Raw genomic sequence first — 22,143 nt, forward strand, 5'->3', positions numbered from 1 at the left:
CCGGGCCTGCATCCGCAGGGTGGCGCGGGCCCCACTGGGAGCGCTCCCGTCTTGCTGAGGATGACTCTTGGTCACAGCAGTCACTTTCCATAAATTATTTACATGCCTGCTTTGCTTTCTGGGGTGCGGGGGACTTTTGTGTGTGTGTGTGTGTGTGGTTTTTTTTTGGAAGAGTACAAAGAAATAAGCAAAAAAGTCGTCCCACGTGTTTCTACAAGAAACAATGTTCCCGAGAAAAAGTCCTTTATGGCAGCCTATGTACAGAAGTCGGTTCTGAACTTCAAAAACTTATTTTTTTCCCTTCATTTTGATTTTATACACTCACCAAAAAAAAAAAAAAAAAAAAATCCATGGAAAGGAACTTGGAAGAGGATGATATAAAGGGTTAAAAAAAAAAAACCTGTCAGACTTAGTTGTGAGTTTTTAAATCTTTTCCAAGATTTTCCTTTCTCTGGGAGAAATACATCTTCTCACTCCGAAAATAAATATGCTCTTGACTTCCTGGGGTGAGGGCTTGCTGGCAGGGTGAGTCAGGCTCTATGGGCTGGGGGCGAGCAGGTGAAGCTTATAAGCAAATTAAAAAAAAATGCCACACGCATTCGGTCAGACACCCGTAGTGGTGGGACTGGGGGACCCGCCTTCCCTGGGAGGTGTATCTCTCCCTCTGGGTGAAGGTGAGGGCCGGAGAGAGTAAATAACCCCCTTCCAGTGCCCCCTGCCCACACTGGGGCCTCCTGGAGGCTCCCTCGTTGCTGGCATTCGAATGAGAAAGTAAACATTGAACCCAAGATTTTGGGGATGGCGGGTGTGGGGTAGCATGGAGAGCCCTGGAAGGGAAACTCCTGCCTGGGGCCAGCTTGGCTCCCCCAGGGTCTGCTGCAGGGCGTGTGTGGCAGGGGGAAGGCACCCCCAGGCTGCTGGGGAAGGAACAGACTGAGGAGGGGATGGGAAAGAGGGGGGCTCTTCTTCTCACTGAGTCCGCCAGCAGAGAGGGGGCCTTCCGTAGTGTTCAGAGGTCAGAGCCGCCTGGCCTGACCTCCTCCTCTGCAGCACCTGGCCTGGTGCCCAGGCCTGGAGGGTTCCAGTACGTGGGCCTGGGCCGACGCACAATCAAACGAGGCCTCTGCAGCCCCCACCGGGGGTCCCCACTCTCTGATTCTGCTTTCACATTTCAACGGTTAAAATGTCTTTTCTTATGAAGAGGAAGAAAAGAAAAGGAGAAGACAGAACAACGTAGCAGCATTCATGGGAAGAGGCTGACGGGGCAGGACAGGACGAGAAAACACAGAGGGAAAGAGGTGGGTGAAGGGGAGAAGGTGGGGGAAGACATTTACATCGGAGCTAAACCAAAGTCCCGAAAGGAGCATTTAAAAAAAAATGAAGGAGACACAGGCTGAGACAGAGAAGCCCTTTCCCACTGAGGGGCCGGAGCTGCGGTGGGACCTGGGGGGTAGTGTTGGGGGTGCCAGGCCCTGGCACGGCCACTGGGTAGAGGGACAGCACCTGAAATGGGGGTGGGAGGTGGGACCCGGCCCCAGAGAGCCAGGGTCCACGCTTGGGAGCCGGGGTGGCTGACAACCCCGGGTGCCGGCCTAGTTGAGGGTCCCCCGGCAGTTCTCAGAGCCACAGAGGCAGGGGATCTTGACGTCCTCGATGGGGAACTTGTAGTCATAGGTGATCTCCTCATTGACGTTGATGTGCTGCTTGGAATAGATGACGATCTTTTTCTGCGACTCCACCGTGATCACCTTGGCATAGCAGTTGGGCTGTGGGTGGGATGGGAGTGGGGAACGGTGAGCTGACCTACCTGGGGCCCCAACCAGGCCCTCGCGGACTGCATTCCCTGAAACTCAACCGAACCCCGTGCTCAAGGCCTGATGCCCTGGCCCCACAACCCCAGTGCCCACTGGTCACCTGCTCTCAGCCTTGGCTCCCGCATCGGGCAGAGAAAGACCCCTAGCCTCTGACGTTAAGTGGTTGTAATAATAACGAATTATTTCCTAGGGAAATATTCAATTTTCTTTTATACCGTAGATGACCCCAAATTTATATTTCTAGCCCAGGCCCTACTTCACAGCTCTAGAGAAGGGATCAGCAAACTCCACCCCCCAGCTGGCTGCTCTTGCAAATAAAGCTTTATTGGCACACAGTTGCCCTCATTTGTTACACACTGCCTGTGGCTGCCTTTGTTACAATGATAGTTTAGCAGCTGTGAGATGGTCTGGGTCATAAAGCCAAAAACATTTACTACCTGGCCCTTTACAAAAAGGTTGGCCTGTGCTCCAGACCCCCAGATCCAACTACCCACTTGATATCCTACCTTTGGCAGCTCAAGGAGATATCTTTGGTTCAGTGAACTCAAACTGAGGGAGTAACCATTCCACTCACCCAGTGGCCCAAACATCCCTCCCCTGCCTCGCCTCCCCTCCAGCAGTGCTGGATCTGGCCTACCACACTCAGCAGGTTCCATCTACAGGGCCTCTCACTTCTGCCACCATGGGCCTGGACTCCAGTGAGTCCCCGCTGCCTGTCTCTGCTCTGAATAACTCCACTCCTGCCCCAACTGCTAGGGAAGTCTTTCCAAAGGGACAGCAAATCCTGTCACCCCCGATCAGTAGCCTGTCTCAGCTTTTAGAGAAAGTTCTCAGCTCTGCCTATAAGGTTGAGTGACCCAGCCACCAGCCACCCTGCCAACCTCCCTTTCTCTGCCCCTTGGAGAGGTGTTCTCCCTCCCTCCCTGCCCCAGGTTTCACTTCACTCACTCCTGCACCCAGGTAATTCCCTCTCATCCCTCAGGCTTTCACAGGAGACTCTCAGCGAAGTCCCCACCGGCCCCAGGGAATGACCAAGTCACCATGCTGTGAGCTGGCATGTACCGAGAGCCCACTGTGTCTGCATAGGCCTGTGCTCAGTAACACGCTTGGTCCTCCCAACAACCTACGAGAAGGGACTGTGATTATCCCGGTTTTACAGTTTGGGAAACTGAAGTAGCAAGACATTAAGTATCCTGTCTATGGTCACTCACTAAGTAGCAATGCCAAGACTTGACCCACAACAGCAGTACCTGACCTCCCATCTGAAGCTCCCTGTGCTTGTCTCCATGAAAGGACCAACCCTGATATCAACGTCCACTCCAACACCCCAGACTCATGCCATGTCAGCTGTTACTAGCCCTGTGTGTCTCTTTAAGTTAATTTAAGACTCAGTTTCTCAGCCACACTGGCCACATTTCTAGTGCTCAGTACCACACATGTACAGGAGCGGACAGCAAAGACGCAGAGTACTTCCTTCACCGTAGAAACTTCTACTGGCCAGCACTAACCCCAGAGGCATAGAAAAAATCCAGCAGGGAGAAGGAACTCTGCAATTATCAACAGTATGGACCATGTCAGGAACACCTCTGGTCTCATTAAGGCTATTTGACAGATAGGAAAACTGAAGGTCAGAGAAGGGCTCCTCAGACAAGGCATCACACCGCCTCCTCCCTGATGAGCCCCCAGTCGTGGGCCCCACGCTTGGAAAGGAGGCCACGCTGGCTCCTGCACCAGCGGCTTCCAGGTCCTCCCGGCACGTCCCCAGGGGCGTGGCCCCAGACGCGCACTCACGTTGCAGCTGTGGTTGATGAAACGCGCAAAGTTGCCGCACTTGGTGGCGTCGATGATGGTGTCGTGGTCCACCCGGAACATGTAGCTGCTACCGATGCCCTCGTCCTCGTAACGTTTCTCCCGCATGTCCGCGATTACCTGGCCAGGAAGAGGCCTCAGTCCGGGCGGGGCGGGGGGAGCCGCGGCCCCGCCCCCACACCTGTCCTGCCCGGCAGTGCTTACCTGGCGGATGTTCTGGCCCACGTACTCGATGACCATCTCGTCGGCCGCGATGGGCTCCATGGCGAACAGGCCCCAGTCGTGAATGTGACTCTTGCAGAATTTGAGCTTTTTCTTCCGAAACTAGGGGAGGGACAGAGATGGGGGTGAGAGTCATGGCCTCCGGTCCCAGGGCTACCCCGGCCGCCCCAGGTGGGGTCCAGCCTCACCTTGAGCTGGTTGAACTTGAGCAGGTCGCTGTCACAACTGCCAGTGAAGGAGGACAACAGGCGCCGCTGCTCAGATCGCCGCTCTGAGCCTGCCCGTGTGGAGGCGTGCGGCTGCGCGGGAATGCTCATGCCCTAGGAGGGTGGGGCAACGGGTGACGGATCAGAGAGGAGCGCGCCGTCTGGGGGACCTGGCCTCACAGACCATGGTACCTGTGTGCCGTCGTCCTTGGCGACCCTACTCTAAGCTCTGTGGCCCCAGCTTCCTTGCTCTGGGCACACCTATGCCTGTCCTGTCCTAATAGCCACCTCTCCTCCACCTGGGTCCTTCCTGTCACAATCTGAACGTGCTCAAGTTCCTCTAATCTTAAATGTAAGGAAACAGCATCCGCTTCACTCCTGTCATCTTTTCTCTTCTCAATTAGAGATTTGAAGCACCTCTGCTTCTTGGACAGACGATGGCGATCGGGGAGCTTCCCTGGGAGCTCAGTGGTAAAGAGTTCCCCTGCCAATGCAGGGGACACAGCTCAATCGCACATGCCAGGGAGCACCTAAGCCCTTGTGGCACAGCTGCTGAGCCTGAGCCAAGGACCCGCAACTACTGAGCTCACGTTCCAGCTACTGAAGCCCACATGCCCTAGAGCCTCTGCTCTGCAACGGGCTGCCACCGCAATAAGAAGCCTGAGCATACAACTAGAGCGCTCACAACTACAGAAAAGCCTTCACAGCAACAAAGCCCAGCACAGTCAAACATCACGAATAAATAAATAACTTTTTAAAAAGTAAAGATGTTGAGTATTTACCTACCCTAACAACCCGTGGCTTTCATTTGAAATCACAACTCCTCCCAACACCCTTGCATCTCTTCCCTCTCTTGGCTTTTCTGGTCCTGTCCCCACCATTAATACCTGGACTTTCATTCCCCTCCAGGCACTCTCCCTAGGTCAGCTCATCCCTGCTGCGGGCTTTGGTTAAGGCTTCCATCCTGATGATGCCTAAATTTAAATCCTTGGACCGGAAGTCCCCCTCCCAGGCTCTATACTGTACCCATACATCTAACTGTCTATCTGACCTCACTACCTGGATGTTCCACAAACCCCAGAACTAAAGCTGTCTCAACACAACAGTCCCACTTTCCCTCTCACCTCTGTGCTAGGCATCCAGTTACCCAGTGCCCCATGCTGGACCCAGCAGCGTCATGCCATTCTGCCTCCAGTCAGCCCCCAGTCCCATCCATTAGACTTTCTAATGATCCTGCTAAGTCTTTCAAAGGCATCCACTTTTCCCCACACAGCCCCCCACGCCCAACCTACCCAATTTATTTGCTGAATTTAAAAAAAGATGAAGATAACTTCTGGAGATGCAGTTCAATACTGTTTGCATCCCTGACGAAGACCCTTCACAGTCTCTCCCCTTCCCGCCACTCACCTCACCTCACCTCTCACACCTGAGCACCCAGTGGAGTGGCACCGTGAGCCAGCCCCTCTGGTTCCACAACTGCTCTGGCTGCCTGGCACCCTTTCCAGGAGGGCCCCTACCCATTGCCCGGCCTGGGAGGCTACTGGGTGGGTAGGCACCTGGTGGCCCTACCTGGGTGTCCGTGGGGGGCTCGTCGGTGCTGGCACGACTGCTGTTGAGGTATCTGAGCTTGTCCTTCTTGTCGATGGTATAGAAGCCCTCGCTGCGGGCACAGCCTGTCATGTGCTCCCGGATGCCATCGTCCCGTTTCTTCTTCTTAGCTGAAGAGAGGCTGGTGGGTGGGTGTGGGTCAAGGGCCACATGGACATTCTTGGACAGCCCCATCTTCCCAGGCCTGGCCTTATCCTCAGACCCATCTCCAAGGTGCTGATGACACCCAGCTCTACCACCCACACTTAGGCCACCTCCCTGAAGCTGCCCACTGCCCAACTCCATTGTGGTCAGAGCTCTGTCAGGTACCTAGCTGCATGGTCCTGAGTGTGTTTCTTATCCACCTTCTGCCTCAGTTTCCCCATATGCAAATAGGGATAATTATGATGCCCCCTGGAATGACTACAGATGCTTAGTAGAGCTCCTGACACAGAATAAATGTTCAGTGTATTAGTTTGGTACAGCAGGGATAAAGATAGCACCAACTTCATTGGGTTGTGCTAACAACTGACTATGGGGGCATTGTGATTAATAGCCCAGATTCTGGAGCCAGATTTACCTGGGTTCAAATCTCCACTCAGTTACTTTATAGCTGCATGACTTTGGGCAGGTAACTTAACCTCTCTCAATTTCAGTTTCTTCATATGTAAAATGCAAATAATAATAGCCCCCACCTCCCTAGGCTGTTGGAAAGATTAAATTAGCTGATGAGGGGGAGCCAGGAAGAGTGAACCCTCTGTCAGCCCCCGCTTCTGTTATGTTGTACAATCACATTGTTACGTTTGGCCCCAAGACCTCTTAATTCTGGCACAAAAGGCAGAGATGACTTCATACAGAGTCAGCACACAGACACCATCCACAAGTGGTGGTGACATGCGCCCTCGTAGGAGATGCCGCCCAGAGAGGTGGGGCGGATCCGTGTCCTGGGAGGTGTGGCCCCCGCCCCACCTGGCAGGATATAGGGATGGTAGACCCAGAGTGTGTCGTTGAGCCAGTCCATGCCGTTGTCCTGCTGCAGCAGCCGCTCGTAGGTAACACACAGGAAGCGGATGTCCTCCTCGTCGATGCCACCATTCCAGATGTCATATAGGATGGTCATCTCCTCAAACTCTGAGCGGGGCCGGAAGAGAGGCTGCGGTGGCGAGAGCTCGGGCGAGGCTGAGACCACCAGGTCCTCATGGCGCTTCTTCGGTGGCCGGCGCCAGGACCCCCGCACCTTGGCCATGAACTCGTCAGAGATCTCATCACGCCCACGGGGACCCGGAGGTATGGCCTCGGAAGGCCACTGGTTCTCTAGCTCCTTAAAGGGCAGCTTGGTGGGCTCAACAGGTGGTGGAGGTGGGGGTGGAGGGGGCTGAGGGGGCAAGGGTGGTGGGGGGGCTGGGATCCCCGCGTTCCGGAAGTCCAGGGTCACGGTCCGGGGATCATGGGTGCTGGGGAAGACAGGGGTCTGTGGCTGGCCAGGAAGAAGCAGGAGGTCCCTGCCCAGGGCAGCCCCTCCTGGCGGGCGGACCAAAGGCCCATCCAAGGTGAGCACAGCCGGCGGGGATCGCCGGGGCCGGCCCGGCTTCCTCTTGATAGGGGGTGGGCAGGGGGCCAGTGGAGCAGGCAGCAGAGGTGGCAGCTGGGTGGGGGCCCGCGACTGGGCCCGCAGGACGGGTACAGGCAACGCCAGGGGCAGGGGCAAGGGCAAAGGCAGAGGAAGCGGCAGGCCTGTCTCCAGGAGCACCGGGGAGGCCAGGGGGCCAGACCGATCGTCACGCCGGCCAGCTGGGAGGGGGCAGACAGGCAGAAGTAGGGGCCCCCCAGGCTCGGGGAAGGTGGGTGTGAAGCTGAAGTCCCGGCCAGGTGTCCTTGGGAGGCCCCCGCTGCTCAAGCTGGGGGATGGGGATGGATAGGAAAAGGGGCTACCGGGCAGCTGCGGGGAGCTCAGGGCCAGGCCGCCACTGCCCGCTGTCGGCAAGGGCTCCCCGCTCGGCGTGGCCGGCACCGCCTCGGCGCTCTGGGACTTGCCCAGGCTGCCACAGAGGCTCGGAGTACGTGGGGGCTGCTCCTCATGGGGGGGAGGCTCCAGAGGGACGGATGGGACGGGGGGGTCTGGGGTCTCGGGCTCTGGTGGTGGGCTGGGTGGCCGAGGTGGTCGAGGCGGCGGCAATGGTGGCTGCAGTGGTAAAGAGAGCAGCGCCGGGGGCTCAGGCTCTGCTTCCAGGTTGTCCTCTGCAGAGCGGTAGGCAGAAAGCAGACCTTAGTTATTGACTCAAACGGCCCTTGTGCCCTCCTCATGCTACCCTACTGTGCCATGGACATCTCTCTGGGTATGCACTCGCATCCTCTGGATTCCTAGATACACAGCAGGATTTGGGAGTCGGTCAAAGATGCAGGAGACACAGCTGGCGCCCCTGACACTGTCTTTAGAATGGTGTTCCGGTGAGCATGGACCAAGAAAATGAGCTCTGCTATTGAATAAAATTAAACAAGTCCCTTTTCTGCACGACTTATCAGAGCCTTTAAGGTTTTCTCCTAGCACTTCTCTCCACTGTCACCTAATATGTTTTCTAAATTATCAGCTGTCATCTATCAACCTGCCCTGAGCGTAAGCTCCAGGAGGGATGATATTTTTGCCCATTTTGGTCCACTGTTGTTATTATCAGTCCCTAAAACCATAAAGGAGATACAAATATGTTTAACAATTTGCAAAGATCTGTGGTTCTAGAGCCAAATAAAAAACTTAAACAAAATACAACGGGTTGCTCTCCTTAAGGACTATTAGAGGTACAAACTAACCACATGTGGCTATAGTAGTTTATGTTAACTTAATTAATCCACATTACAAATTCTGTCCCACAGCAGCACTCTCCCCCTTTCTCAAGCTCTTAGCGATGCTGTGTCTAGTGGCTATAGGGCTGAACAGGGCAGAGAAAACATGCTGATCACTGTACAAAGTTCTCTTGGACGGCACCGCCAGAGCCTTTCACGTGCTTTGTGCAGCTCCACCAAGATGGTGGAGGGGGCAGTGCCCACAGCCCCTTTTAACCCACCCAGCACCCTTCTGGTGATAGGTGCCCAGGGCCCAGAGGCATTCTCTGCCTGCCTATCACTAAAAGACCATGCACATCCACACCTCCTCTTTTGGGAGGATCTCATGGGACAAGTGGTCCAGGGACCAGACCCCAGGGACACACAGTATGGAACGGTGACAGCAGCAGACCTCCCTTTGGAGTCTAGCAGGCACCCAGCGTCGTACTGGCAAGTCATCTCTCTCTATCCTCCCGAGTGACCTTACGGGGGAAGGTCCCACTGATCCCATTTTACAGATAAGTAAGTTACTTGGTAAGTTTAAGTGATGGCACAGTGGAGCCCTGGTTCATTCTGATGGTTAAAGACATCTTGTTTCTATTCCCACCGCCTTCCCATGGGCTGCAAGGGTTACCTGGGGTGGGCTCTGGGGATGGCAGGGGCCGGGCCTCCTTCTCTCCTGCAGGGGGTTCTGGAGACAGCAACCTGGCCCCTTCCTGGTTCAGGCCTGGTTCCCTGGGGGGCTCCTTGCAGCCAGCCAGCTCCTCGACACTCACAGGCAAGGGGGGCTCTTCCAGCATCGGGGTCTGCTCCTTAGGGGCCTCGTCCTCAGCCTCAATGTCCACCTCCTCTTCTGGGGCCCGTGACTCCATTGTGGGCGCTCCTGTGACCACTTCACTCTCAAAGTCCTCGTCAGGAGCAGCGGGAGCCGTGCTCTCGACTGCAGCTGCCTCCCCTTCCTCCTCCTCCTCTTCTTCCTCCTCCCCAGCTGGCAGCTCTTCTTCATCTTCCGAGGATGATGATGAAGAGGACTCAGAGCTTGATGCGAAGTCAGATGACTCAGAACTCTCACTGGAGGACTCAGCTTCAGGCTTGGAGGTGGTGATGCTCACCGTCTCCTCTGCATGGGGGACACGGGCAGGGGCCCTGTTATTATCTGCTGTGCCCCAGCCAGAGGCGTCACCAAAAGCCTCCAAACAGGAGGCACTGGGGTGAACGTGGCCCCCGGGTAGGTGGAGGGGTGTGTGTGTGTGTGTCTGTGTGCGTGTGTCTGTGTGTCTATGTCTGTATGTGTGTGTCTGTGTGTGTGTGTGTGTGTCTGTATCTGTGTGTGTGTCCGTGTGTGTGTGTGTGTGTCCCTAACCATCTTAGGGTAGATGACACAGTGGTATTTAGCACCTTCACAATGTGGACAACTGACATTTCTATCTTGTCCCAAAAGATTTTCACAAGCTCAAGAAGCAGCTCGTTCCTTTCAGCTATCACCCCTCTATCCCCACCACTTGACCTCAGCAACCACTAGTCTACTCTTTGTCTCCACTGTTGTTCAGTCGCTCAGTCGTGTCTGCTCTTTGCGACCCCATGGACTGGAGCACACCAGGCTTCCCTGTCCTTCACCATCTCCTGGAGTTTGCTCAAACTCATGACCATTGAGTCGGTGATGTCATCCACCATCTCATTCTCTATCTCTGTGGACTCACCTATCCTGGACATCTCATAAAAAGGGAATTACACGACAGGCTGTGTTTGTGTTTTAATGACTTCACACTTCATAGTCAAGAAATCCTACCCCTTCAGTATTGCTGACTGTTGTGCAGGCTCTGCTTTCTGCAGAGGGACCCTGGGCTGGGCCAGAAGCCACACTCACCTCCATCTGAGTCCCCTTCTTCCTTCTCACTCGCCTCTGACAGGGCTGTGTCCTCGTCTTCATTCTCAGACTCATCCCGGTCGTCGCTGTCTTCATCATCATCATCCTGGGGGAGAGGAATGCTGGACAGGTGAGCCGAAAGGCTCCCTCGCCTGGCCCAGCTCCCCAGGCCTCCCCAAGCCCGAACAATATCATACCTTATCTGACATGGACGAGGTTGAGGAGGAGGAGAGCTGGCTCCTGGGGCCCTCCTCCCCCTCGTCCTCGCCCTCCCCCTCCTCTTCCTCCTCCGTGCTTTCTCGCTCCTCCTTGTCAGAGGCTGAGGATGAGGGTGAGGTGGTCGAGGAGCCAGAGGACGAGGATGCTGACGAGGATGACGACGCTGACAGCGACTCCTTCTCATCCTCCTCCCCGCCGCTGTCCAGCTCCAGGGGCCGAGCTGGCCGCCGCCGCACGCCCACGCCCTTGGGGTCCCGCTTGGCGAGCTCACAGGGGGCATCGGCCATGTCCCGGTCCCGCTCGCGCTCAGACTCTGTGGGGAGGGAGGGAGGGCGATCAGAGCCGGGTGGGGGCGCGCAGGGAAGGAGGCGGTCCCAGCACCCGGCAAGGCCCCACCTTCGTCCTCCTCATCCACAGAGGTGGAGGGTCGCAACCGCTTCTGGTCACCAGACGAGGCTGTGTCCGGTGGTTCCTTCCTCTTGACCTTGAAGGAGGGCAGGCGGATGGCCCCACGCAGCCCAATGCCGAGGCCCAGCCCCTCGTAGCTCAGGCCCTCGCCCTTGCCCCAGGACTCCAGCAGGCAGGAGGCGATGCGGTCCTTGGGCTTCGGCCTGTCCTCATCTTTGTGCTCACCCGACTTCACCGGGGTCAGCGAGGCCTGGGGTGCGAGAGAGGAGGGGGAGGTCAGTGTGGTTAGAGTACGGCCACCAACCCTGTCCCCCGAGTAGCCTGCCATCCTTTCCACAGTAACAGCCATGCCCGAACTGGGCACTTCCTTTTCTGGAACCTACTGCATTTCATGTCACTACGCAGCACCAGCACCACACTCCGCTTCCCTGACCCTCAGCTTCCTCACCTGAGGAGCTATTACTATGGCTGCCCACACATGGCAAGGGCTCTGGAGTTTTGGAGATTGGAATCCAAGAGAAACACATAGTAACCACACACTTGTGTCATAGACACACTGGCACACACTATTCTGTTTGGAGGGTCTACGTGGTGGTATTTTCGCTAAGGTGCCTGGGGACGACAAAGGCTGCCTGGCCAGGTCCCTGCCTCTGGCCTGCCCGCCCCCCACCAAGGGGACGTGCTGCCCACTCACCTTAGCCATCCGTTCCTTCTTGTCCCACCACTCATCAAAGGCCCTGAAGGCCACCACCTCCACCATCTTGCGGTTCAGGTCCCGCTTCATGATGGCCTTGAGCTCTTTGAGCACCACCAGCAGGACGCCGTCCACAGTGGCCTTGTGCGGGTCCTCCTGGCGCGGCACATAGCCTGGTGGCGGCACTGATGGGTCAAACTTGGGCAGGGGTGGCCAGGGCTGCCCGCGGCCTGGGCCAGTGTTACCAAGGGAGAAGGGGCCCCGGTAGGGTGGCAGGTTGACAAACTGCAGCCCAGCGGAGGCAGCTGCAGCTGCGGCAGCCATGAAGGGGGGGTAGGGGCACGCGCCCTGGCCCGTCATCAGACGGCTCAGCATCTGCGTTTGCATCTGGAAGGACATGGGCATGCTGCCCCACTGGCCCCCCAGCACGTGGCTCATGTCCACTTGCATCACGGGAAACAGCCCTGGTGGGAAGGGCGGCAGTGGTGGCAGAATGGGTGGGGGTGGGACACCAGGCGGCGGGGCTGGCAGGGGCGGAGGGGGCACTGTCACAGCTGGATGGGCCGGGGGTGGTGGGGGCGGTGGTGGCGGCAGAGGTGGGGGCATGGGGAAGCCGGGCTGGGGTGGGGGCGGGGGTGGGGGCGGTGGCAGTGGAGGGAAGCCAGGGGGCGGGGGCAGTGGCAAGGTTGGGGCCAGCACGGAGGGAGCTGCCACAGCCCCGGCCCCTGGGGTCACCACCATGGGCTTGGGGCAGTCAGCACTGGTGATGGGGGCCGAGGGCATCTCGTCGTCTGAGATTTCCATGTCCTCCCCTGAGGACTGCTGCCCCTGCAGGGAGAGCAACGGGAGAGAAGAAGGTCAGAGAGGCAGCCTTCTGCAAGACTAGTGAGCAACGTGGCTTCTGCAGTCCTGATCCTGGGCCCTTCCCGTCCCAGCCGTGTGGCCTTGAGCAAGTCATTTAACCTCTTTAAGCCTCAGTCTTCCCATCTGTATGTTGGGCATCATAGTGCTTGCCTCATAGGGTTATCATTCATTCGTTCACTCAACAAACATTTGCTCAGCACCTGCTGTATACCAGGTATTGTCTCAGGTGCTGAGGACATGGTGGTGAACAAGACAGACAAACTTGCTCTCTTGGAGCTGAACTTCTAGAGGGATAAGGCAAAGGTTGACTAGGATGAATGCGAAATATATAGTCCTATGCCGGGAAAACAAAAGCAGAGAAGGGGGCAGTGAGGCATGAAGAAGGAAAAAGTTCTGTTTCAATTTGAAAGATTGTTTCAATTTGTATTCAGAGAAGATAATACAGTAACATTTCTATAGCCCTTCCCTGCTGGAGGAGGAAATGGCAACCTGCTCCAATATTCTTGCTGGGAGAATCCCATGGACAGAGGAGTCTGGTGGGCTACAGTCTATGGGGCTATAAAAAGTCAGACATGACTGAAGCAACTTAGCACATAGCCCTTCCTATTGGCAGGCACCTTTCTAAGCATTTTATGTATGTTCATTCAGCTAACCCTCAGAAAACCTGCAACACAGGTGTTTATCACCAGTTTTACTGATGAGAAAATTGGAACACTGAGAGCTTAAGTAACTTGCCCAAAGCTACACAGCCACTGAAATTCCAACCAGGAAGTGGCTCACCAGCCTTTATTCCCAGTTGGCTTGCAGTCTACACTGTGGCAGAGAGGGCCTGGCAGAGGTGACAGAAGCAAGGGAGAGAGAAGCTTTAGCAGGAGTCAGGGTGCATGAAAAGGAGATAAGTCTGTATGTTTTCCTTAATTATTCCTTTCACATAGTTTTTGTACAGGCTGCGGTGGGGTTGAGTGTTGTGAGCACACAGTATCTCGTGTTTCTTACCTGTACCATAATCTCATGAGGAAGGGCTCTATTCCAATCTCTTGACAGGTGAGAAAACACCTTCAGAGAGACACAAGTAAATCACCAGCCCAAGAGGCGCTGATCAGAAAAAGGGCTGAAACTGGAGCCCAGGGTGCCTGCTGAGTGAGGGGTCGGGGCTGCCGTGGGAATCCAGGACAGTGGTACCAGGTCAATGGGGGAGCCAAGTGTGACTTGGCTTTACATTCAGGCCTGGGGCTTTGGGGAGCTGGGTGCACAGGCCTGGAACGGGAGCAGGGCATGGTGTCCACAGGACAGAGGCAAAGCAAGAAGGCAGAGCAGGGGTTGGGAGAGGAGCAATGGACTGCCCCCGGGCTCCTGTGTCAGAACCAGAGGCGAAAAGGTAGCTCAGGTGCCATCTGGGGAGACAGAGCCTTTGCAGGCTGCCAGAGACAGGGAGCGCATTTGAAGGTTGAGGAGGTGGGGGTCTGTGCAGGCTAGAAGGCCAAAGGTCAGACCTACAGGCAAGGGGGGGTTCAAAGGGATATGGAGGGGCGGGCAGAAAAAGAAAACTAAATCTCCGGCAGCAGAAGGAAGCTTGGGCTGTTACTCTGTCCCCTCTACAGACACACACACTCTCGCTGCCTCTCAGGGTCCCACATTCGTGCTGAGAGGGAGGCACTGGCAGGCTCGCAGCCTGATACTCAGGGACAGCGCCAGATCAGTCCTGGACAGCGCCCTGCGAGGCAGGCGCAGCACGCAGAGGGTTAACCTCAGCCCGGCTGCCAGCCAATCACAAGGAGACCTGGGTCCGCGCTCCAGCTCGAGGCCCTGCCCCTCCCTCCGCCCCTCCCACGTCCGGGGGGCGAGAACCCGCGGGAACTAGCCGCTGAGCGTTGGGCATCAGTTCGAGCTGTTCCTGGAGTTTCTCGTGCAGCAGCTCACTTAAGCCGAGACGGCGTGAGGCGGATACTCTCACTATCCCACCATTTCACAGATGATGAAACTGAGACTCAGAGAGGGAAAGTGACTTCCCTAAGGTCACATAACCAGTAAGTGACAGAGGTGGGACTCGAGGCTCAAGGCTTAAGGCCTGGAACCGGAACTTCTAACCACCAGCTTCTGTGAAGATAGGGAGTGCCCCCTCGCGCTGCTCTCCCGCCTGGTCAGCCTAGGCTGGGATTCCCTTAGGTTTGGTCCGGAGGGGCCCGGAAGCCATTCTCCCGACTGCCGGCAGGGGGCTCCCGAGGGCCACCTTGGAGGTTGTCCGTACTCCCGGGCTTCCCTGGACTGATGTCCCCGGGCTTCCCGGACCACAGCTCTCTGGGCCTCAGTCTCTCCTTTCCTCCAGTGACCCGGTGGGAGAGCCCGTTCCCTCCAGCTACTCTGGGCTTCCTAGCCCTGGATCAGCAAGTGAGCATGGTAAACAAACATCCCCTAACCTCCGGAAGAAAGGATGGCAGAGCCACTAGCCCCCGCACCTCTGCATACCTGTCAACTCTCCCTGCCTGAACCCCTTAGCGCCAGAAACCACTTGCCAGATCAGCCTGGAGGTCCCCAGGAGCCCTGGCCACCTGCAGTCCCCTCCCAGGCAAGCCAAGTTCCTCTCTGTTCCTCCCTGAGGCAGCCAAATCGGCCTAATCAAAGGACCTGGGAAGGAGGGAGGGCCCCTCCTCCCGCCACCCACAGGGGCACAGAGCTCCGTCTATGCTCCTGGCTGCTCATGCCTTTAAGGCTCACAAGTTCCAAAGCAGGTCTCCAGGAGGGCCAGGGCAGGTGCCTGGACCAGGAGTGGGTAGGAACAGAGCCAAGGAAGATGACTTAATCCTCCCCACAAGAGAATGTGGCAGGCAGCATCCCTCATGCTAATCTTGAGGATGGAGCTTGGGCAGAGAGACCCCAGATGAAGATCTGTGGGTAGGCAGAGGGTGGGGGGGTGGGTGGGGTCAGCTTTGCCTGCTTCTGGCTGTGGCCCTCCCCCTGAAACTCTTGGAGTCAGGGGAGAGGGAGAAGGTAAATTTCAATGCCCTCCTTGCCCCATGTGGTTTCCAGTCTCTTCAGAGGGCACCAGGTACTAGGAGACAGAGCTCCAGAGTTCCCACCTGACCCAGCTCAGCAGAACACTCTGGCTACTCCTTTTCCCCATAACTGCCTGAGTGTCAGGACTAGTCTTGACCAGGCCCTAGCCGCCCAACAGAGGAGGGGACCCAAAACCATCAGTTGTCCACACTCTCTGGGATCTCAGCAGACTTCAACCAAGGAAGCTCAATTCAGACTTTATCCCCCAGAAAAGTCCCAACTTCCCATCACCTAACATGGAGAGCAACAGATCTGGGTCAAGTTTCCCTTTTTGCCAAAGCTGCTAGGGAGCTCAGAGCCAAATCAACTGCTCAGTCACGGCCCCTGATGCTTTCTGCACATTCTTTTTATTTTTGGCCTGTCATTTTGGCTGTCCTAGCCCTGTTGCTTCTGTGCCGTAGTTATCCTCAGGGAGGAAAGAGGGTGCCACAAGACAGACAAAACCAAGCCCAGACATGGACAGACATAAGGTGGTACCTCATCCATCTTCTCTGAGGTTGGGGTCCTGTCTCCAGCCAGGTCCAAGGCCACCTCACTTGTCTGACCCAGAAGACCAGTAGGGTCTGGGGGACCCGGCTCCGGTGGGGGCCGAGGCCCCAGGCCCAGATCAAGCTCACCATCCTCATCTGAGTCAGGCAGTGGCGTGGGGCTGATATCTTCCAGGCCAGTGCTGGAGGGGCGCGAGGAGGGTGGTGTAGGGCCTCGAAAGCCTGGCTGAGAGTTAGCGCCAAAAGGGGCCAGTGGGGAGAGCTGGGAGGAGGAGGAGGAGATGGGGCTGCCCTCCATCTGCAGCTCTGTGTCTGAGTCCTGCTCCCGAAGGAAGGGCAGCTTGGTGCGCTGCTCCTTCAGCAGCATCTCGATCCGAGAGTCCAGGCTGTCATGGGGCTTCTCCGGCCCTGCGGGCGATGACTCTAGCGTCGGCGTGCCGGGACTGTCGCAGGGCTCAGGGCTCCAGCCGAAGGTTGGCCGACCACCCAGCTCTATGCTGTTGGCCTCAGGGGGCGGGGGTCCCGGCGGTGTGCCAGGCTTCTCCTTTGTCAGGGGCTCGGCAGGTGGCAGGGGTGGGGGCGCAGGTGCTCTTCGGAACTCGCTGCTGTCACGGGCCCCAAAGGGGGCTGTGGTGGTGGGCTCCTCGGGGGGCGGGGGAAAAGGGGGCACAGGAGTCTGATACGGAGAGAAAGCTGACTTGAAGGCGACTCCGGGTGCAGGGGTTGCTTGGGTGGGCGGAGGAGTGTGGGCAAACGTGGCGGAATCCTGTGGTTGGGCCTTGAATGGGGGCCCACTGCTGCCCCCACTGCCGCCAACTGCCCCAAATGGGAGGTCCACCGCGCCCCGGAAGGTGGCTGTGGCCCCTGCCACCGCAGTGACAGCAGACGAGTTGTGGACATAATGGTGCTCATGGCGGCGGTTGTAGGCATCTGTGAACTTGCTCTCGTGGCGCCGAGCCTTGAAGGTCGTTGTGGGGTCCTGGCTGAAGAGGTAGGAGGGCGTGGGCTGGCGGCTGGAATAACTCGAGTCCTGCGAGAAGGGAGTGCCCAGGCGTGGCGTGAGCGGCGTGCCCTGGCTGTAGGAGTTGGGTGTGTCCAAGCGGCAGCTGGAATAAGCTGTATCCTGGGAGAAGGGTGTCCCACCACTATTGGGGGTGACAGAGGACGAGCCGGAGCCACAGCCTGCAGACAGGCCACCATCTTTGAGGCGCTTCAGGGCATCTGACAGCTGGAAAGAGAGAAAGAGGGAGAAAGGTCTGAGATCGCTGGGGGGAAAAGCATGCCCTAGAATGGGACTGCTTTCCCCTCTCACTCCATCTTCCTGGGAGCTCGGAGCCAAACTGGTCACTCAGCATGGTGAACAGAGAGGGCAGGGGAGATTAAAGAAGAATATCTGGATGGGCCTCACCTTCTCTAATCTTGGGGTAGCCAATTATCCTCAGAGAACCTTGAGGGTTTTTCCTAATCCCTGAAGCAGGGTAAAGATAAGACCCTGATGTCTTGGTTTGCACTGGGATTTCCTTCCTGCCTCAGGCCGTCAGAAATCAAAGACCTTCCAGGCAGAGGTAGCCGAGGCAACGATGGTTTTGGAAGTGAGGGGGTGGCCACCTTGTTCCCCCAGCCTCTTGATATTTTAGGCTTTAAATAGTGTAACATGGTAAAGCGCCTGATAGACATCCCAGCTGATCAGCAAGTAAGCAAAGACTCTTCACTTGGGAAAAGCTACTCCTGAGAGTGGTCCACTTGCGAGAGGGTGGTCCAGGTGGGTGTTCTGGGGGGCAGTGGTTGGGGAAGGAGGGAGAAGTCATTCTTGCTCTGGAAAGAGAGACCCAAACCAGGCTTTTGTTGACGGGGGTGGGGTAGGGGGTGAGACGGATGGGTCCATGAGACACCAGACAACAGTATCCTGAACACAGCACCGTTTCAGGATGAGCGTGGAAAGCACATGGGCTCTGATTAGTGGGAATCCCAGCATGTGCAGGGGAAGGAGGGTGGCCAGGCCAGAGGGGCACTTCAGCAGACAGGGCTTTCAGGACCCTCCTGTGCACCCCACTGGAAGCTGTGGTGGGCACAGCCAGGCTCCTTTCCCTCCTGGGTCCTGGTGTCCCATGCTGGAGCTGGTGAAGTGGGGTGGGTGGGGGCACACTGGGGAACTGGTGATGGGGTGGGGAGGTGGGGGAAGGACTGACAGTCACACACCCACCTGCAGGGTCTCATTCACGATTGGAGAGACAGCGTCCAGCTCACCCACTGGCAGGGTTTGGGGTGTGTATCGGCCCGTGACCAATAGTTCGTAGAACCGCATGCGGGTTTCCCCTGTGGAAAAGGCAAGGGAGGGAAGCCTCAGTGAGGCTCCAGGAGGGGGCAGCCCCCACAGGTGGGCATCCTTGTGGGTCCCCTTGTACCTGGGACCCCATGCCTTGGGAAGCTGAGTGACCCAGACCAAGTTTCCACTTCTCTCTTTGTACCTCATTCGGGAGGTACAGTCTGTTCAATGAAGCGGCTTAACTGTTTGATTCTCTCATCCTGAGATTCAAGAGTTTAATGTCTCATGACACTGGGACTCCCCCAAATATAGACATGCCACCCCCACCACAAAGCCCCTTCCTGTCACCTGGGCCATGCCAGCCATTACCACAGTCAGGTAATCCCCGTCCTTCTGCCTTCCCATCTAACAGCCAGGGCTCAGTAGCAAGTGAAAAGGAGACCCAGTGTCACAGAAGTGACAGTTTGTTGTGAACCCTCTCGGGTGACTGACAGAGTCTGTAAAAGCACTCTAGGACTGACTGACTGTGAACCCCACAGGCCACCTCCCAGTCCCCAGTCCCCCTGTTGGATAACCCTCCACCCCAGCTGCTCCCCATTCCCAGCCCCCCTCCAGTTGAGAGAGGCCTCAGACAGACCAGGGGGCCAGATTATCGATATTTATAGAGCCCTCTGAGGCAGCTGCTTACATATGCAAAGGAGACACATTCCTTGAGCTACTCTTTACCCGTCTCTTTCTTGAAATACAAACTTAGTGGCAGTCTCTAAGGGCCTTTTTTTTTTTTTCTTAAACAATTTTGGTGAGGGCTGACTGCTCCTTAAGATAAGTCTGCCACCACCCAAGGGGTCTCCCTTGACAGAGACAAAAGGAGGAGGGGAGGTGAAGGGGGCTGTGGCCTGTGCCCTGAGGAGGCTCAGAGCTGGGACAGGTTTGGCAACAGTTTGTAGGGTAACTGTGCCCAACCAGGAGCTGCATTCCTCCACACCCCCCCCCCCCAAGCAAAGATTAGGAGACTCAGTCGACATGTATTCAGTATTAAAGGCAAAAAAGAAGATTTAGATTTTCAGGTCTTAGGTTTGGTATGCCCCAGTTGCTCCTAAACCCCATGCTCACAGAACCCCTGGAAGTTACCCACGTAAACCCGGCCAGGCAGGGTCCCCCGGGACCCCCCACAGTGGGGGACAGTGGGAAAGACCCCAACAGTGTCTGCGCAGTCACCTCTGGTTGGACCTTAGAGCACCTGGCACTTTCTTCCATATTCTGTAGGAACTCTAAGCGGCCACAGACAAACTTTAGGAGATGCCCCGGAGGTCCAGAAGCCCCCCAGTCAGCATGGAGGAGAAGCCTCCCAGGACCCTGAGGGTGGGAGGTATGGCTTCCCCAGCCCAGCTCTCCCAGCAGCCGTCAGAGGCTCAGAGCGAGCGCAGAGCGGGATTCCGCTGCCTGGGAGGTGATGCTGTCTCTTTAAGAGAGAGGAGGGAAGACACAGTGTCAACCCTTGAACACCCAGAGCAGCCCGCCCAGCTCTATCGGGAACATTATCAATGAAACCACACTCTGGGCCCAGATTGGTTCCCACTTCCAGGGGGAAGGGGCGGCAAGAGGGGGAGGGGCACTCCCTAACCCCTTAGGAGGACTTTTTTAGTGGAGAGACCTACTCTTTGCACATTTAAAGGCGGCCTCGTGGCTCTCCTCAGCGCCTCCCCCCCACCCTAATAAACAAACCCTGTCTCCTCTCCTAACAGAGAGCAACACTGGGGACTGCCTAAACCCAGGCCACCAGGGCTCCGAGAGGGGCCCACGGGGGTGTCAGCAGTAGGGAAGCCTCCAGGTGGTCCCTAGGGGTGCAGTGGCCAAGGACCGGCACATTTGGTAAATTACAGTTCCGTCTCCTAGCAACAGACAACACATTTAGCTCCACGTGACTCTACCCTCAAGAGGGGGGCAAAAGAAAAATAAGGTTTTAGGGGGGTACCCAAGGAAAACTGAGGGGCTCCCCAACACTGCAAGACGGGCCCTGGGAGAGAAGGCAGTCACACTGACAGGTCTTGGGGCTCCTCGGCGGTGGCTGTCCTGAGCGGGCCTCCACTCACCTTTGGTGTCCAGCTCCACGTGGATGATATTACCCATGACCGAAGTGCTATGCAAGTGCTGAACGGCCTCCTTGGCTCCCCTGACCGTGGCAAAGACCACTTTGGCAATGCCCAAGTGCTTCTTGGTCTTGGGGTTGTACAAAATCTCCACCTCCTCCACCTCCCCATACTTCTTGCACATGTCCCTTAGGAAGTTTTCACGGATGTTATCATTCAGCTTGGCAAATGTCACCTGCTTCGGAGGCACCGGGCCCACATAGAACTCATCGATCTGGCAGGGGACGAGGGGGAAGGGAGTTTGGAGAACATTGAAACCGAAGGGAAAACAGAACATTTCCCACTCGCCCGCTCTTTGAAAACAATGAAGGGTAAAAAATTTTTTTTAAAAATTGGTGGGGGGGGTGCGGGGGGGAAAAGCACGCGGGCGGGCCCGGGAAGCGGAGGATTAAATCGTTTGGAACGTGGAAGTTCTCTGGGTTCGAAAGGAAAGGGGAAAAAGAAACAGTTTCTCTTTCCCCACACCCCCCCCCCACCAACTCTGGCCTCCTCTCCCTGCTGCCTGGGCAGGGACGACCCCTCCGGCTAGGAAGCTGTCCCCCTAAAGCCACAAAGCCGGGAAGGGGGGCGGGTCCCAGGGCCGAGCTCCTGGGCTGGCAGGAGCCAGGTGAGTACTCGGAGCCCCCAGCTGGGCGGGCAGGACACTGTATCAGCTCCTTGATTACAGTTTCACCGAGTGTTATTCTGTTTACAGTAGCCGAGAGGGGACATCCCCTCTCTCTGCAACCTCCCCATCCCCGCCAAAAGTTCCCTAGCCCCTGGACGGCGGGAACTCAGAATCCGGCTGGGCTTGGTCAGGACTGGCGTTATTTTCGAACTCGGGGAGTAGGGGGGGAGGGGCGCGGGATACAGGGGAGGAGGTCCTACCTTGAATTTGGGGACCGACAGCTCCAGCTCCTTGTTTTTTGTCCAGATGCCGACCACCCGGGGATCTTCGACAATTTCCACCGGGCGGTTGCTGGACATCTGTAGAGAAGAAAGGGGGGCGGAGTGGGTGGGCTGGTCTCACTCCCCAGGGTCAGGGACAGGAACCCCCCCCCCCTTCTCCAGGCACTTGTCAAACTCCAGGACTGGGGACCTGGCTGACAGTTGGCCGGGTGGTCAGGAAGGGGGGGTTCCCCAGGCCGCTCGGACCACTCAGCCCCCACCCTCTTCGGCATGGCTTGCGGGGTGCGGGGGGGGGGGGGCCGACAGGGAGGCGCGCCGGCTGCTCACCGCAAGGCTGAAATGCTGCCCATCGTAGCGGTACAGTTTATGATGCCCCTTTTTCAAAGCCGGGTCAATCATCAACTTGTAACTTCTCCAATGGTGGTTCCTCCTCTCGCCCGAAGGGCCGGGCTGCGGCGGGGGCTGCTGGTGGTGGTGGGGGGGGGGGTGACTGTTCTCCATGCCGTTAACCCAACCTGAAAACGAGCAAGTTGTTGTCGTCTCCGCCGCGGCGGCGGCGGCGGCGGCCGCTTCTACACACACGCTAAAGAATCAAATCGTCCAGCCCCCCACCCCCCTCCCACCTTACCAGCGCGCCCCAAAAGGAGCTGGCTCCCCCCCAAAATAAGAATGGAGCGAGAGAATAACCCTTCCGGAGAATTAGGCGCCCGCCCGCTCGGCCACCGTCTCGGAGCGGCTGCGAGGGGCTCCCGGGGGCCCCTGGTGCGGACTGGCGGGGCCCGGGGCACCC

At 57.1% G+C, this 22,143-nt stretch overlaps 1 protein-coding gene across 1 annotated transcript; it reads right to left on the bottom strand.

The window, feature by feature from the left end:
* Window positions 1–1,466: 1,466 nt before the first annotated feature.
* On the bottom strand, window positions 1,467–21,854 carry SETD1B (SET domain containing 1B, histone lysine methyltransferase). The gene is made up of 16 exons (XM_068989525.1): window positions 21,681–21,854; window positions 21,333–21,431; window positions 20,409–20,679; window positions 18,253–18,365; window positions 16,039–17,277; window positions 11,644–12,471; window positions 10,938–11,199; window positions 10,520–10,854; window positions 10,323–10,428; window positions 9,090–9,575; window positions 6,620–7,876; window positions 5,621–5,787; window positions 4,034–4,165; window positions 3,828–3,947; window positions 3,606–3,743; window positions 1,467–1,766 (listed from the first exon to the last, which is right to left on the bottom strand). The coding sequence occupies exons 1-16, from the start codon at window positions 21,852–21,854 to the stop codon at window positions 1,593–1,595; spliced, it is 5,901 nt and encodes a 1,966-aa protein (XP_068845626.1). The 3' UTR covers window positions 1,467–1,592.
* Between the last annotated feature and the right edge of the window lie 289 nt (window positions 21,855–22,143).

The sequence above is a fragment of the Capricornis sumatraensis genome, chromosome 17 (assembly GCF_032405125.1).
Source record: "Capricornis sumatraensis isolate serow.1 chromosome 17, serow.2, whole genome shotgun sequence".
Taxonomy (NCBI): domain Eukaryota; kingdom Metazoa; phylum Chordata; class Mammalia; order Artiodactyla; family Bovidae; genus Capricornis; species Capricornis sumatraensis.